We start from the raw sequence: 18674 nt of genomic DNA, 5'->3' as shown, positions 1-18674 counted from the left end.
CTTAAATTTGTCTTATTTGAATGCACAAAAGGGGGAATTTCTATGGAAAAACTGACAAATATGCTTCAGTTAATAATTATTTATAAGCAAAAACCACCTTTTTAGAAGACAGCTCATTTTCTTAATCGTATTCGAGGGCAGAAAGGGGTCTGTGGGCTTGGATTGGCACATGCACTTCAGTCGTATAATTAAGCTGACGGATAAATAGGATTCCTCCTTCTTTTTATTTACACAAATACTGTCAAATGTATTTTTACTGCCAGAAAAAGGAAGATATGGGGATTTTCTGACATCAACATCCCAACACCCACACACATGTTCGTTTAATTACTCCATAAATGGAAGTTATTGTTGGGAGTGTAACCTGCACAGAGGCACCATGAAATCTGCAGTCTCCGGTGGAAGACTTTGGTTTCATTGCCGTCAAAACAGCAGACAAGCAGCAAAGGAGGTGTGCGAACGAATAATCTAACTAGTCCAGACTGAGTTATTCCTGCGGCAAATATAAAAAAAACAATATCATGACATAAATCTGAGGCAGTGAATAGATAGTTTGGCACCAGTTTCACAAGTTTTCAAAGATATTATACTGTGGCATCATTCTTAATTTTCTGTTTTAGCTTGCGTTTCATTTTTGCTTAATTCTAGACAGATGCTGCTTGTTAATGAGTGCTGCCAGCACAGTATTTGCTGCGTAATATGTGCTTTGTATGGTTAAAAAAAAAATACATAAGAAGGTTGGTAGAGTCACTTGAGGCTAGTTTACACTTCATTACCTCTTTAATATCTTTACAGATGAAGAGATTAACTATTCCCTTTTTACCTCCTTCCCAAAGCCTCTCCTCAGAGAACACCCACGATCACCACACGTACTGTGGAGGCCTTTACCCTGCACAACAATTTAAAACAGCTCTGTAGTCATTGTCCTCATCTGCCCTGCCAGCTATAGTTTGACCTCTGATTCATACTAACCAGGGGAGACGATGTCACACAGTTATCAGCAGGCAGTGAGATTGGGGGGATTTTGAAAGGGCTGCTTGTCTGATTTCTGCAGAAGCAAGAGTGCAACCGCATTGCAATAATTCATAAAAAATCAATAAATGATGCAATGAGAATTTCACTTGTTCTATTTTGCAATCAGCTGACAGATTACTCCTCTTCCTCTTACTCTCCAGGAATAAATGATCTTCAATGAAATCCCTGTTTGTGGGGAAATTCTGGACATTCTACTGAGGCAGATTATAATCATGTCACTTCATTCATTCATTGTACTTCTTCCAAGTGGTGTGAAATATTGAGACTGAATGCAAGATCTTAATCACATCGATGGTGTTATTTGCAGTGTGAATCTGCTGAGATTCTGTGGCGGGAGGCAAACGTGAAGCAAAAATGTGGAGAATGTCGCCCTCAAGTGGCCAACCTCATACTGACAGAGGCAGCTGCATTTACATTGGCAAAACTTCCCAGTGCTCACCTCACAGGAGTTAAAAACGCTTTCATTTATAGAAAAAAGTACTAAAATAAAATAGATATGTGTTCGATTTGAATCCCTCCAGCAACAGTTAAAATTAAGGCGATGTTGATGCTTATTCCAGGCTTTACAGCTACTGTTATGGTGTCCTGAAATAAAACAGCAAGCCCTAAATGTTCCAGGAGAGCTGCAGACTAAAACCATCAGGTGTATACAGTAATAAAGGTGGATTGGTGTAAACAGGCACTCAGATTCAGCATATCCATTCGAAGATCAGACCGAGAGTCAGATGATCTATCTCGTCTGTGCTTTCTTTTAACAACTGAGCACTCTCTCAGTTTGTGACGTGCTGTTTGACACTTTAAATCCGTGAAGTCAAACCCCTTCTGTACCTGAAGAAGCAGATGATACTTCAGGACTCTCTGCATCGGGACAACCAGCAGGTCCCTCAGTGTAAACTTCCCGTTGTTGGCTCTCTTTGAGCACTCCTGGAACAAATACAATACACGTTTTATAACAGCAAACTATGATGCATCCTTTCACATATCGTTACAATAACATGTCATCCTTTGGTGGTACTGAGACTTTATTTAACATTTATTATCTAAACTTAGATAATATTGATTTAACAAAATCAAGGCTTTCAATTTAAGGCTTTCATCAATATCTTGAACTGCACTGTAATTTTTATCGTATTTATCAAAACCTGTTCTATTTTAGCTTATTCCTACCTTTTTTTAATGTTTTGTTTCTTGATGTCTTCATACTTGTTTTTAATGTCTTTTAATGTAATTTGTGATGTATTTTAATGTAATGTTATGTCCCTGTGAAACACTTTGAGTTGCCTTGTGTCCGAATTGTGCTATACATATAAACTTGCCTTACCATATAAGTTATTTCAATTCACTTAAATAAGTATGGTATATAGTTTGTTAAAGTTGGAGAAAACATAATGCAATACTGTAATTGTAATTTTGTCAATTTTTGTTGTTTGCTCTTTATAGATTATTTTATTATTATTAAGTTTTATATTCTTCTTCTTTCTCTATTTATCTGTATTTAGGCTTATCTTAAAAATACATTCTGTCGTATGTGTGTAGTGCACATACTAAACACTAGGGGGGACTAGAAAACTGGATCTGACCTGTGTGCATGAGGGTGTGTGCTTTATATGTGTTAGTGACTGGACACCTTGTTCAGGTGTCTCACCTCGAGCTTCAGGCGAACGTCTTCTTTCTCTTTGCAGATGAGGTCTAAAACAGCGATGGCGATCTCCACCCGACTGCAGTAAATCCCATAAATGAGCAGTCTACAATTCAAAGGAAACACAGTTGATGAGCCAAAGTAACCCAGTGTAAGTCTTAAGATGTTGCAATCGTGTTGCTCATGATAAAGATGTTATCAAGTGGTAACAAGTCCATTCATCTACACTACATCATGATACGAGTGAGAAGGAAATCCTCTCTCTGATATGTGAAGATTATTCTTCAAAAAGCACTTGTCAATCAAATTCTACTTCTATTCACTACATTTTGTAGTGCTCTCAGTTGACCATGAACTTTATAGCTGATAGAAACATTTGGACGGAGCCAAAGCATTTTATTTTAGTTTTTATATTTATGGCCCTTTAAATTTTAATCCAGTCCAGTTGCCAGGATAAAATGTTGGCAGTTAAATCTCTGCAAACTACTGATACGTTCACATTTGTATGTGTTATAGGCGATGTGCTATATTGACATTTCTACAAAACACATCATAACACATTCACGTAACATGTTTATGACCTGACTGTCATATCAGAAGGTAGAGGGGATGGTGGTGGTGGAGTTAGAGGCAAGGAGGCCGCCAAGCCAGTCACAGCAGTTCAGTCTGTGTTTCAACATTTGTAGCAGTGAAGTGCACTTATGTACTTTCCCTGCATCCTTACAATAAACAACAATGAATGGTGTTCATGAATACCTTTCTTTGTAGCTAATAAAAATCTGGTAGAGATTTAAGGCATTTTTGTTAAGGATGGAGTCTTGCACGTCAACCATCAGGCTCTTGTGAACTTTAACCAGGTCCTGCATTAGAGAAAGAAGAAATCAGCATCTAAACATTTCATTTCAGTCATGTGAACAGAAGGGAAACTTGGGGAACTTACGGGAATGTTGACAAAAACTTTGTCAATTTCAGCCGCAGAGAAAAATTTCTTCAGGGGATTCAGGAAATACTGGAGAGAGAAACAATGGGGAATCTGACTGACACATTTCAGCTCTTATCCTCAGATTCACACACTATGTTATCATACAGCCAGAAGCGATCTTAATGGTAATTCATAGCAAGCAGTGATATGACTGTAACAGCTGGGGTGCACTCATACTGAAACTAATAACAAACTATATATTCGATATCAGATAAGCGGACTATAGCATGGCAATCAGGGAATTATCAACTGAGAATTCCCCTGACATCCCCCTAAAATGCTGTCATGTGCATCACATTTTAATTTGCTCTATTTACCGATTAATTCTTTATTTTGAAAGAAGTTTGATATCTCCTGCTCAGAAAACCCATCATTTAACATTTGTCATGTAAAAGTATATGATCTCAGCGCAGAGGCAATAATTTAAGGAAGTTCAGTACCTTCTCGATGGACTCCAGGGTCTCTGTGTATTTCTCCTCCGTCTGTTTGATTTCTGTGAGGCAGCAGCTCCGGACATCAACCTCTACCTGCTTTTGGGAGGACACACAACTTAGAAAATGCTGCTTTAATATCACAATCAGACAGAGAAAAACATGATTTTCTTTTTTTATATTTATCTGCAGATAAGAAAGTGTGTCAGAATCAGACTACAGGGATGACATATATGTAGTTCAGATCACATCAGAGAATTTCAAAAGTGAGATGATCTTTCTATATTGTTTCTTTTTAAAAAAAAAAAACTAACTCTTTACAAGCAGTATTTTTAAAACAGTCAGATCACAGCTGAGTTTCAACTGCTGCAAGTCCAGGTGAGTACTTATTATTTATCACGATTGTAAACATTAGAAGGTGGACCATACGGATTACATGTGAGCTCTCCGTTTTCATTATACTTCTACAAGTATCTGCAGTATCTGCATTTTAGTGATATTAATCTTGTTTTGTATCTGTATTATTTCATTTGATTTTGATTAATCAATCATAAATAGCTGTGGCACAAAATGAGACAGTTGATATAATTTCAGTGTTTCAGTCTTTTATACTTGTCCAGTCCGTAACTGTGAATTCTTGGCCAACGTGTAAATTACTATTAAATTAATACATGAATTATTAAAAACTAAGTACACGGTTTATTTAGTCATCAGGGACAATGTTAATGGCCAGATGGCTTGTTTTATCAGCAGTCCCTGGAAAGATATTTTGTTTTCATTTTTTTTTTACCTACTTTTATGTAGTTACACAACAGCATGGGCCAAACTTTAAGTAACAATGGTCCCAAAATAGACCTCTGTGGTACTCCAAATTAATAACATGGTTGGAAAATAACTAATAGCTTAAATTAGTTCCACACCTGACAATGACAGTAATTATACAAACAGTGTCAAAGTGCTAATGATGCTATAGGCTCCACCGTACTCATAATTGCTGTAGCCTACTGACATAAAATGCATCGCTACCGGTGTGCCAGCGTAGAAATGATCCAGTACTCTGCAAACAGATTTATCCGGCGGTGATAGGCTTGATTAGCATTGTGCAAACTCATTTTAGCAATGACTTGAATATAAGGATCTTTCATTTATACGTTAAAGTGCTGCACTCCAGGTTTGGTCAGCCACAATAATAAATGTTGTTCACATGCTAAAACATCAATAACACATGTTATATATTATTATTGCAGTATGAGTAGCTTTACTTGGATGGATGCTTTAATCATATTTTGCTGATCATACTTCTGCACCTTTAGTTCAGTATTATTCTGAATGTAGGGCTTTCTCTTGAAATGAGTATTCTAACCTGCAAGTATCAGTGTTTACAGTATCAGCGCTAAAAGATATCCTGATCCTTAGTTTCGTCCACTAATTCGTGTGGATCGTGTGAAAATTAAGCAGTTCAGATTGTGTGGGGAAAAGTCAGTCGTTAAAGCTGAGGTACTCAAAATGCCTTGTGAAGGTGTTCAGCTCAGACCTACAGTAAACAATGTTTTCTAAGTATTCTTCTCAACATTGACTGTGTGTGTGTGTGTGTGTGTGTGTGTGTGTGTGTGTTTGTGTGTGTGTGTGTGTGTGTGTGTTTGTGTGACTCATTGCAGTACCAATGGGGGATTCTGCTCAGCCCTCATGAGGTCTTCATAGATCTCTCCACCTGCGTAGTCTTCCTCCAGCCCGTAGACAGCTGCGTACAAGTCGTCCTCGTCCTCAGGGGCATTTTCACTGTCAAACAAACACAACCATGCACACACACACACACACACACACACACACACACACACACACACATTAACATCTCAAAAATGTGTTGACTCGCAGTCACAAATTACTGAGCAGTAGGGCAACAATTTGCGGATAATGTAAACATATACTGTATATGTTAAATACAGTGAGAAATATAATAATTCATGAGTCATTATAAAAATAACAGAAGACCTAAAGAGTCAAGTCTTCAAGGCTGCCATTTTTCACACATTCATTAACTACTAACAGCTTTGTGTATTAGAGACTGAAATACTTTAGAAAGGCATAATCTGCAACTCAGAGAAAACAAGACTCCATTGTGACATTTAAATAACACACATACCTTGTAATACGGATAGTATCTGTTCTATATGTTCTTTACATCACCGTTATTTTCCTTATCTATCAATCAACCTGTCAACAGCACCCATCCAGAGTCTCGGTGTGGGTGGAGTGCGAGCACTCAGCAAACACATGCAGAATTACTCATCTGTTCCCTCTGACAGTAACAGAAACGGAGCCAAGTCTTTTACCAAAACATGTGGGTGTTCAGACCCCTGGAGAGCATGGATGATGAGCAGAGTTGGTTCTGCTACTGAGCGAAATAATCATGTTCTATCAACACCACTAACGGGCCCGCAGAGAGGAGCCTCATACATACTCAATCAAGTCTTCCAGATTGTTGTAAATGTCCTCGTCTTTCAGGCTCTCCTCGGTCGGGAATGGCCTGGAAATGACAACGAAGCAGAGTGAGACTCAGTGTTTCACAGAAAATCACTATGAAGAAGCTCTAATTAATGAGTGACTTAAGGCAGGAAACTCACTTTTTTGCTGTATTTATGAGGTAAAATGTATTCAAATATCTAGAACAGCCTAAATTGCTTTTGTATGGCAGAAAAGGACAGAAATCGGTCACAACTCGCTTTGGGAACGGGCCTAATTTTATTTTTATGGAGATTTGCAACTCCCCCATTAGCGCGTGCAGTGGATGCCAAAAAAAATATCAAAGATGGCAAAATAAAAACACACGGAGCAAAAGGAAGCTCCATATAATGCAAGCATTTAATACTTTAATCAAATGATTTCTTATACTTGTCATGTTTTGTATGTCATGTCTTTAATGTTTGCTGTTAGTGATTGTGCTGTTTCCTATAAGCTGTTTAAAAAGGGAAAATCAAATGGTGTTCCCCTTTTCTGGTGCAGAAGTAAAACATATTGTAAGACTGTAAATAAGTGAGTGAGCTGCAGCTAATGTGGCCACAGTGTCGGTAAAAGGTTGAGGAGGTGGAGTTCAAGTGGAGGTGCAGGGACTCGGGGGTGGGGGAGGTGTGGGGGCTGGAGGGCTTATTTTCTAAAAGGTGTAAAATGTGTTAGCACGTTATGAAGTGTCTGACATCCCAGTCTGTTTGTTTTTAATTGTGGGTGACTTACTTGAATCCTCCTTGCTGTGCAATTGTTGTGTACGAGAGCTTGGATAGAGTGTCCATAACCTGGTGAAAAAACAGGTGTGGTAATGAATGTTTTGTATGGCCCAGAGAGACAGAGGCTTAGAGACGAGCACAGATTTAAGGATATAGTGTTATACTTTAAATGCACAGTATTCTCTATTTGAGTTCTCAGATGATGCACAAGTCATAAACATGGGAATCTTTACCATTTCTTAAATATATCCCATGATGCCGACATGGCACAAGTCAGCCACTTTCAAAATGCAGTAACAACCACTGCAATTACCCCAGCAAGTATCTCGAAAATCGTATTTAGTAAGTAACACCTTTGCAAACACTCAGCAAAAAACTAGCTAAGCAACCATTCTGCAGCCACCTATTGAAGCCCATAATCACCCATGTAACTACCAGCAATAAACACACAAAAATCAACATGCCACTGCAATCACTAAAGCAAATAGGCTACCTTGAAAATTTACCAACTAGCTAACGCTTAGTAACCACTTAACAACCACCTATTGAAGCCCTTGTAACCATCCCAAAAAATGTTCCCAGCTACAAAGGTATTCTCGCCACTGGCAGGAAGTGTTTGCTTGTTCGGGAATGTCGGGGACTTGGTAATACATGAATAAAATAAATAAAAACTGACTTGACTCGACACAGGAAACATTTTCAACATCTTTGAAACTACTCATCTGCTGGACACCAAACAAAAGCCAATGTCTCAACAGGTAGCAACACATCAGTTAGCCTTCAGCTGAAAAAATGCAAAATTGCAGGGCCCCTGTGGCTTAGGAGTCAGGATACAACCTTGAACCACAGCGCTGTCTGTTCTTATCCAGCTGGGGACCTTTGCTGCTTCTCTCTCCTTCATTTCCTGTCACCTCTCCACTATCACTGTCTAATAAGGGCATTAAATGGCCAAAAACTTAGTTTGGTAGGAGCTGATTTCTACACAGCAAGCAAGCAACAACAGATACCTCTACCAAGATTCAAGTACCAAGAATTTGGCTGGCTTTCTGACCATTATAAAATTCAGTAACACCTTAGCAAACGCAGAGAAACCAACTAGCTAATGCTCGGCAACCATTAAGCAACCATCATTGAAGCCCTAGTCAGCACCCCAAATGTGTGTCCCAGCTACGACATAGGAAACATAACAACAGATTCCTTTACAAGAGTAAACCACCAAGAATTGAAGAATTCAGCATTTGCCATGGTACTAACAAAATATGTCAGAGCAATCGACAGCCAGAGTGAAAACCAGCAGAGAAACACATGCAACTTTACTGAGCTCCTTCAACACATGAATCCTCTTTGTTATATAGCAACGTTGTGTGTCTGCTGTGTAGTTCTGTGCAAACAATTTGTTGTCCTATCCTTTTTTTTTACATTGGCAAATGTTAAATTACATTGTAAATGTTCATTCTGTTTGACAAAACTTGACTTGATCTAAAGTAAGAGACAGACAGCAGAACAACAGACTGGAAGAGAAAGATAAGCATGGTCTGCAGGAAATGGTCATGCTACCTCAGCCTCTCACACCTTTGCATCAAGATGTTTGCATGTGTGTCCATGACGGTGTGGTATTTGTGTCACATAGAGCGAAAAAGAAAAAAAGAAGAAAGAGAGACAAGTCTGATTAACAGATCTGTGCTGCAACTAAACAAAAACTTCCTCAGTTTTTCCTCAATAGGAGAAATAATGAAAGGAAATAAGATGTGTGTTTGATGAGGATGACATGATAAAAAGTGGCCACAGTAAAAATAGTGATGTTTGCATTGCAATGTGTATTTTCTGTCATACAAACGCAGCAAATGTGTTCATTTCGTGCTTCTCGTTCCAAAAAAATAGGAGAAAAGTGACCCATCTGCCAGTTAACTCTCCTCTATTAATCATTTCCTCAAATAGGCTTCACTTCAATTTATTGTGTTCTCAGGATTTGGATTTGCAGGCGTGGTTTAAAAAAAGATAGTTGATGGGGTTAGTTAAACCAGCCCGTCTATCTGCAGTTTATTGTCTCTTCCTGTGTGAATGAGTGCTGTGGCTTTGGCTGAACCCAGGTGTGCATGTGACTCAAAAGAGTCCTGTTTGTAGTGTGAGAGACCAGCTTTAAAACTGCACAAGACCTCTGCATCTTAGCAAGGCAATAACAACAGTCTAAATGATGTCTTTCCTGAAGAAAACAAAAGATTTTTGCCTTTTAAGTGAGAATATTTCGATTTTTTATTATGTACTTGCAGCCCTGATATCTAGTTGCGTATCATTATTCCACAGCTAGACACTCGAAACACACTGTGGTCCTGAAGGTCAATAGATTCAATACAATGAAATGCTTACAATTAATCAGCATTAGAAAAAATACATGAATGATTTCATTTATGTGGTATTCTTGCAACTTTGACACTATCAGTGTAAATTTAATTCTCAGTTGTATCACATCCGTCACAACTGATTTACGCTAGTGATAGCCGATGCTGTGCAGTACTAATCAGTTTTGGGGGGTTTTAACACATCCAGTACTAAGTAAGAATCACTTAAGAGAGAAGGAAGAACCCACGTAAATATGCTGGAAACATGTCTTAAAAACAAGTTGTTCTCACACCTGACCTGCCTGATGATCTGACACTCAGTTTAAGCCACATGTGACTTGAGAAGTAAAAGCCACAAGCTGAGCTGAAGTCCAACCACCGTGGTGAGTGTGGCCTAGTTACAAGGTAATCTGAAATTCCCAGAACACCAAGGAGAGCTGCAGCATCAATTCATAAAACACATGTTCATGTTATTTTTCTTACCTAAATAATATACAGTACATACACACAATAACAATAAAACGGTCTCATTATTAAGAATATCAAACACACAGCAAGTTAAAGGTATTTTGTTTGTTTAGGATAGAGATAGCACATTTTTTGGTTTATGAGGGGGTTATGCGCTCGACTATTTCTTGACTGGGTGCAGTAATTTCCCAGCAGTCGACCAACGGATGGGATCGAATAAACGAGATATAAAGTTATAACTAGGAAGGTTCAGAGAACACGTGGCTTTTGTTACTTGGACAGAGCCAGGCTAGCTGTTTTCCTCTGTTTCCAGTGTTTTTGTGAAGCTAAGCTAATCACCTTCCGGCTGCGCATATTTACCAAACAGACATGAAAGTTGTCTCTGTCTTCTCATCTTACGCTTATTTACCAAAGACTGTATTCATCGTGGACATCTGTCCGTCGCCATCATGGCAGTGCCTGACTGGTTACTGTAAGCTAGCTAACAGTAAGCGGCTAGCTGTCACTCAGAGTTGTCACTTAATCATAGCTACCTTAAAGCCGTAAGTGAGCAATATTAAAATTCACCCCGTACACCTGTCATGAAAAGGCAAATTAGCTATAGAGACCATAACTGCTTATTGTAGCATGCTGTTTATTTCTGCTGTAAAGTTGGGTTATTTTTATACGGGGCTTAGCGCTGACGGATAGAAAATCTTGAACTATCAGGCCAGAGCCTTAAATTATTCATATTTTGGGGGAAATTATCGACCACAAGTCATAACCACGAGAATGAATAGGTGTCCACGCCTACAAATCTACCCAATTCGTATTTCTTAAAGCATGCTGAGGTAGCTCAGATGTGTTAGAGGCGATGTCCATCAGTCTCGCAATTTTTTTAATAGCCTACTAATACAACAATCCTGTACTGAAAACCGTACTGAGACAGTTCAATCTGAGCATGATTGGCTTGAAAACGTTACCAATACCAACCACTAATATAAGCTTCGTAAAGTGGCTTAATTATCATACATTATGGGTCGTTCATCGTACAGAGGGCAGGATCATTGTACAAATGGGGATTGACTCACTTTTGGAGCCATCCTCAAGTGGCCATTGGAGCAATTGCAGTTTTTGGGACTTCTGTATCGGCTTCATTTTTCAGCCTCGAAGGTTGCTGCTTTGTATTTACCAAATCATTGAACTGTTTCTTTAAGAAAAAAGAAAAAACTAGCCATTCCTTCAACGTAAAATGCCCCTCTCTGTTCACTTAAATTTAGTATGCAAACATTTTGCTTTTACAGACAAGGTTGATATAATTTTATGCTGAGGGAAGAAATAAACACTTCTTCTGGCTTATTCCCTTCATCCCTCTGGCCTCCAGGCTGCATGCAGTCAGCGTGGCTGCCCGGGGTGAAGCCTGTAGTAACTCAGCAGAGGGATGTAGGTTAGAGAGCTCTCATTAGATATTCAGTGGACTAATGCTCCGTCTACGGGCAGAGTTGGCACAACTCAACCCAAGTGGATTAGACTGGCTGAGATTTGAGATGTTCTCTTTTGGATGTTTTCTGTGAAATAAGGAAGAGATTGAGCATTTCTTGTTCATCTGTACATCACTTCCTGGAGCCAATCCAATCCAATCGCTGTAACCTGCACACACCCATATCTTTAACTAATGATGAAAAAAAAAAGTAATGATGCAACGCAATCTTCCCCCTCCGGAAGCTTGTCTGTTAAACGGACAACCCTTGAACATGACCGAGATTATGCGGCCCGGCTTGGATGTACTGTACATATTTGCAGGCAGCACCTCCCCTGTGGGATTATCAGCAGCCAGATTAACTGGAAGCTTCTTTAGAGCACAACACACTGAACTGAAAGAAAAGAGAGTCTGTGTGGAAAAACTGCACGCACAGCTCAATATGCATTGCCTCAAACTTATAGAGAGAACCAGGGAAGACAGTTTTAATCATGTATAATAGGCCTGACTAAAGGAGTTTTGATGCACCTTTTGCCTGGAGAGCAATTCTTTTCATTAAAATTCACTCACATACAAGCACAGGACACCTTGAGTTCTCAAACCAAATCCAATAACGTTTAAATTATTTAAAATTAATCAATCTATTTGAATTGATAAAAGAGACTTAATCTTTCAATGTACTGAATCATAAAATAGATATATTCAGCACAGAATGGTTTAAATAATAATATAATGCACTCGGCTAAGGAAATGTTGGAGTGAGGCCGGTCAGAGTGAGGGTGCTTTCTTTCTTAAGTGGAGTTAAATCAAGCTCCTACATGCGCTGCGAGCCACTGAGTACTGTAGCTGGGAGGAGTGCACTACAAACCCACTGACCTGGTAACTCTGTGTACACACACTAAAACCAGCTCCCACAATAGAACAGCAATAAAAAAGTAGTTGACCAATCCCTTCAGAAGTGCACCAGGAAAATGCAAGAGCAGGCGATGGCAGACAGATATGGAATGCTCTTAAACTCACATTCACTCGTACGTGCCATGCCTCCGTCAGAGCGATGCACGAGCAGACAGACGTATTATCACTTATCTACAATGTTCACATGCGGTTTGTACACACAGTGATGCAGTGACGCTTCATGTTTCTAGCAGTTTTTTTTTTACTTTGCACACAATACCAGTCTGAATTAGGTCATTCTGCAAAATGAGTATTTTCACTTTTCGTACTTCAATGTATTAGAATGCAGGACTTTTACTTGTAACAAAGTATTATTACATTGTGGTATTGCTACTTTTACTTGCAGCTACTAACCAAAAATTTCATGTACTATGTTTTTTTTGGTTTGGTTGTTTGTTTTTTTGTTATTTTTGCTTTGCTTTTTTGCATCTTTGATGTATATTTCCCTTTTTAGACACCGTTGTGTGACAATGTTTTTGGCAACACAACAACCATTTGCAAACTATGACACGGTTTTAATGTTTGTTTATCTTGTTCTACCCTATTGTTTCTGCTCATAACATGGACAATGAAGAAACACTGTAAAAAGCACTATTAATCACACAGCTGTAATAGATGTCACGTGAATTTAACAGGCAATGTTCTCACTCAAATGGATTTCCTAGTAAAACTGCTTGTAAAGGTGTGACATCCTGACAAGCTTTAAGACTTGCATTAATCATGTCTAGTAGGGAAGAAGCAGAAAAGAACAGATCAGAAGATATTTGACCATCATCAGAGAATATCACTCAGATCGTGTTGTGACGGATGATCTGATGGATGTGGGTGTTACCTTTCCAAAGTTCCGAACATCGAATAGATCGAAGGCTTCGAATAAGTCACTTTTCTTCATCAGAAACACCACGTTGCAAGACGTCAGGAATGTGCGGATGTTCTTCAAGCACAGGAACTGCGAAGGACAGAAATACTCATCAATTAAGTCTCCAGAAATCTCCATGCATGTTTTCAGTTTTAGGCACATCATGTTAGGCACAACATGTTTGTTAAATTCTCCTTATCCCAGGAATAATGGGTCGTCTTTCCACAAAAAAAAAACATATACGTTATTTTTCTGAATCTTATGTTGTCAATAACAATGTGATCCATACATTGAAAGAGTGCCCTCACCCAAAATACACCTGCCCAGGCTTAAGAAGTCTACAATTTCTACATGCCTTTACAGCAACATTTTTCATTACAAGGATATTTTACGAAAGAAATAGTCCCTGTGATCTGCTGCACTAATGGCAGCGATGTGTGCGAATTAACCAGAGCGCAGCTGCCCAAACTTTTTCCCTTGGAGGGAAACTGAAATGTAATGGTGCGCCATGGGCCGAAAGTATATACCTAATGTCCTGTATTGATAAAATGTATATGCACACATGCAAATTGGTACTCAGATCCCAATTTAATTTAATTGAATGAATTCCTGTACAGTACTGTGCCACTCTGCCTGCTGTGCTCAGATTATGCAAAATAATAATTAGGGACCCTACATATTTAAACAGTAAAACAGCATAAAACATCTGGCGGGCCAAACTGAACCTTATTGTGGGCCGACTTCGGACCGTGGAGGCCCTGATCCAGAGTAACAGTGACATTGTTTCCAGACAAAGATTTTGCTGTTGACTGTTTTAAATAGAGATGTTCATGCTTTGATCCCCTTAAAAAAGCACAGACTTATGGGCCTCCATCTATTTCAGACAGATTTCTGCTGCTACAAAACTTTCTGTGAGGTAGGTTGAGGTAAGTTGAAAAGCTTTGTCTACTCTTTAAACCTATATTGACAGTATAATGAGAGCACAGTGAACTTGAAGTTGCCTTTATAAAAGTGAAGGTGAACCACACACACACACGCGCACACACACACACACAGCAAACTGAAAATGAAAACTGAAAGTTTCACGGTGCGAAATAAAACCACTAAGCATGTGCTCTTGGTGTCACTTCCTAATAGGATCTGTGTCTCCGAGGAAAGAGGGCGAACAACTTTCATAAAGACAATATTCTCATAGTCATGGGTCTGAATCAAGCTTGGCCCACAATAAAGCCTTTTTGCCGTTTGCACGTTATTAAGTGATGACTAAACTGGAGAAAGCGTGTGTGATCACTTGCAGTAAAAACAGAGCTGTAACAAGATTCTTGAGAATAGATAGGCTCCTTTTTATCACGTCAGCTCATCGTGGAGACGCCTGTAATCACTCCACCGCCCCCTGGGGCCTGTTTGTTTGCAGAGGAAGTGCATGATGGCTTTGTATCACCACTAGCTTCGTACTGCTGATTATACACAAAGCTCTGGTGCATATTCACTTTCTTTACATACTTTGAGAATAGATGCCACTTTCACCACTTCACTGTGCTCATATATAATGATGTTTAGCAGCATAGGTCGGTTCATGAAAGATTGTCTTTGAATATTTGTACTCTTGCTTTCTCCGTGAACGTAACAAAGGCAGATGTCGAGTATCGTATTTATTAACCATACATGATATTTTACTGTCACACTCCTGCATTTGCACCTAACATACATTTTGCTAAAAAAAAAATTTAAAAAATAGCGCTTATGAGCACATTTTCATTACACACTGCATCCTCATCCTCCAGTCCATTATACCTTCATGCCCTTGCTTCCATTTCCAAGATCGCGGGTCAGCAGGGCACAATGAAAGGGCCATTTAAAATCTGGAGCCCACTGACACACATGCCTTTCTCAACCATACTCGGATGGCCTACAGCTGCAGGCTTTGGCTACCCATTGTTCGGCACATTATGCCACGAGTTTGCTTTCTCTGTCTATCAAGAATATAACAGATGAGTGCACTGACAGGGAACATACGCAAGGCAGAACGCAGTCTACCCGGCTAGGAAACTGTTTTTTTAGCTGAAATCTGCATTTGTTTATGGCAGTTAAGGTCAAATTTACATGTTTCCGTGATTTAATCATTTTCAGAGAACCTGTGGTGATGATTATTTTCAGATCTACTTAGAATAAGATTTTTTGTGTGTGTGTGCATCATATGACGTTTATTATGAATAAGTAATTTGACCATAATAGGTTAAGCAACAAGGTTGGAATCAAACGTGCTCAGAGACTGACGAGATGATGCATCTGTCACACACACTGTACTTCTGAGAAGGCCTGATAAAGATCTAGTCACCTATAACGTTGCCCGAATGAAATGGGTGCACAGGAAGTCTTGTTCTTATGGTGACAAATTACAAAAAGGCATGAAAATAATTAGGGAGTGTTTTCGTCAGAGTTTATCTGCACCTAAAGGAGACATGTTGCTATAAATGTCTGTCTCTGTTATGTCAAGTGAAATGTGCTTCTCGCCACATTAGGTTAATATATTTACTACACTACACCTACCACTGAGATTGAAAGAAACAAAATAGCCAAATAAGTGATCTATAGTAGGAAATCAATGTTCTTATTTTTTAGCTTTTACTCTTCTAAAGCATTTTTTAAAAACGATAAAGTCCCCTAGTGGCTAACTACGCATGTATGGCTTCATACTCAGTAAACTTCAGCAAACTACAAACTTCTCCACACATAGTAAAAGTTCCCTGACTAATGGGTGGATCAAAGCCAGGATTTTATCAGGACTCTCCAGTGGCAGAGAGGAGAATTATGGGTAAAGCGAGGTCAAGCCCTGGACCATTCCTTTGGGCTGAGGCACATTACTTTGGTTATTCATAACTGTTTGGTTTTAAGATTTAGATGTAAAAGAAAAACACAGACATGTAGAAAAGAAATTGCAGTTAACCAGTTTGAAGTGATTGTATCCAGAAGAAGTAAAACTGAGGAAGACGGGTCGATGCCAGAGTAAATCTCCTCTCCGTCAGAGGTCACTCTGTGGTGTCTAAGATGTTTACAGTGACAGTATCAGAAGGGAAAGGTTGTGTTGTTCCCAGGTTCTGCTTGAAATAGGAAAATAGGCTTCTGTATCCAGATTAGTGTTGTTACCTGCAGGTGTTTTAAAGCAGGCGGCCTGTTGTGGTGTGTTTAAAGACCATATGGACCTGCTTTGTTTTATTTATTTGTCATTTCTTGATTTGTGCATACCAGAACACACTTTGAGTCTTCATAAGCAGAAGTGAAGATGATGTGGTTTCTTCCACTAGCAGGACTAACACAACTCTGCAGCACCTGATTATCAACTCCTGACCTCTGCTGTGTCTCGTGTTGACATCTAGCTAAATGTTTACCACTGCTTACTGCTTACATGCTGCTAAATCCCATTCATGTCTGGCTGCACTCACTTGGATAACCTCCTTTGCAGTCGCCCTGCACACATTACAACCACAGGTTGCATTGAGAGCCGAGTAGAAGTGATCGGTCTACCTGTGACATCTGCGGCCTGAGATTGATCTCCTTCAGGTTGATGGTCTGGGGTCTCAAGTTGTTCAGCAGCTGGCAGAGCAGCACCCCGTCCCGCAGGGTTTGCGCCAGGTCGAACACCTGCGCAGTGTCCGCAGTCACCCGGTGGTTCGGGGGCAGCACGTTGCAGCTGATCAGCCACATCGCGCATTGCCTCCAGTACTCCATGTTGTGAAAACAGCAGGTTAAAGCCAGATATATAAATAAAAATTTAAAAACTTAGTCCCTATTTTGAGCCTGTGCCCGGCATGTTAGCTGCGCTCTGCGCCGTCCGTCAGCGTGTCCAAACTCCAGCATCGCCTCTGGAGGGCAGAGAAAGCGGCTGCAGCTTATGAGCGCTGCTGCACAGCTGGGGACGGCAGCGTGAAACCCCCCTCTGGCTGTGTCAACTTCCCCTTCCTCCTTCTGTCATATTTCCACGGAGGTGGTCGCAAAGAAGAGTTTGAAAAATCCACATGGCCCCGTTCACTTTTGAAACGAGTTGCCAGTTTCTGCACCTGCAGAATCTAACAAAGCAAATCCTGCAACAACAACAAAAATCACGTGCGATGTGAAGCTTTTAATGTTCCTTATCAAGTCTGAGAGGTGTTGAATCAACGCTGATGATTCCTGAGATTGTACTTTGAGGTTCCACCACTATTTTCATGCATGTGTTAGCCTGATTTAATGGCTATAGATCTGACATGGGTTTTAAACTTTATGTATGGAGCTCCAGCTGTTTCAGAAAGTGAAAATGACCATTTACATTCACGTACAGTGTATAAATCATGGCTTCATTTATACAGAGCTGCTAAGTCTTTAAAATCAGAAAAAGCAAAGAAAATGTCCATCATATGTTTCTTCAAATCACTTCTATTGTCTCACCAACAATCCACAACCCAGGTACATTCAAATAATGACAATGTGAAGAAGACAAAACTAGAACATTCTCACATTTGGAAAGCTTTAACAAGCACATATTTGACCATTTCCTTGATAAATGGCTCAAGTGGTCGATTAATAATTGAAGTTGTTTGCAACTATCAACAACCAACATCAGAGTTTATAATTCACACACAGTTTGTATCTATTTATTCTAAAGAAATCGTGTCTGCTTCAGAGTAATCATTTCCCTCACAGTCTCCTCCTCTCAGCTGACATTCCATGTGGATTATTTGACAGGTGACCATAATCTGAGTTCTTTGTGGTGTGCCGAGACGCTGAGATCATAATGTTTCAGTATGCTCATAAGTTAAACTACATAGACAAGAATCAAGGGACCTAACAGCCGCAGAGAGAAGGACAACGTCCTGCCATGGGATTTGCTGTAGATCACTGTCATTATACCCATGACATAAACACAGGAAGGAAGCCGAGGGATCCCATCTTGCTTTACCCCGAGTGAGAGAGAGACAGATGTTTCCTCAGACTATACGCAGGCTCATACATTTGAACTTGTATCAGAGTAGGTAGGTTAAACAGGAAAACGTGTTCTTTTAAACGATTAAATGCAAAAAAAATCACTATAATACAATGCAAATGTTCACCCGATAGCAGAGTATCAGATAAACTCCTTGCAAATAAATTGAGGATGACTAACTGGTCAGCGTCTAGCACCTGCTGATGGGGTTAACAAACATAAAAGTACTTCTTTACACAAAAACTTGATTCCTAATCTAATTTCAACATTGCATTTGCTTAAATTAGATGTGCTGTGAAGTGTCCTGTAACTGAGGTTAAATAAGAA

The 18674-nt window shown here is 39.5% G+C and overlaps 1 protein-coding gene across 1 annotated transcript in view; it reads right to left on the bottom strand.

The window, feature by feature from the left end:
* The window catches only part of LOC311266762 (guanine nucleotide exchange factor VAV3-like), a 50444-nt gene extending 33217 nt beyond the window's left edge, over nt 1-17227 (bottom strand). The window contains exons 1-10 of the mRNA XM_084369294.1: nt 16913-17227; nt 13361-13477; nt 7319-7377; nt 6549-6614; nt 5749-5866; nt 4097-4186; nt 3615-3683; nt 3431-3534; nt 2681-2780; nt 1864-1959 (exon numbers count right to left, since the gene is read on the bottom strand). Of these exons, the coding sequence (XP_084225420.1) occupies nt 1864-1959; nt 2681-2780; nt 3431-3534; nt 3615-3683; nt 4097-4186; nt 5749-5866; nt 6549-6614; nt 7319-7377; nt 13361-13477; nt 16913-17116 (1023 nt within the window). The 5' untranslated portion in view covers nt 17117-17227. The remainder of the gene's footprint in view (nt 1-1863; nt 1960-2680; nt 2781-3430; nt 3535-3614; nt 3684-4096; nt 4187-5748; nt 5867-6548; nt 6615-7318; nt 7378-13360; nt 13478-16912) is intronic.
* Between the last annotated feature and the right edge of the window lie 1447 nt (nt 17228-18674).

This window comes from Pagrus pagrus (assembly GCF_965226575.1).
Source record: "Pagrus pagrus genome assembly, chromosome: 12".
In the NCBI taxonomy this organism is placed as follows: Eukaryota; Metazoa; Chordata; class Actinopteri; order Spariformes; family Sparidae; genus Pagrus; species Pagrus pagrus.
This window is presented reverse-complemented; position numbering and strand designations above follow the sequence as displayed.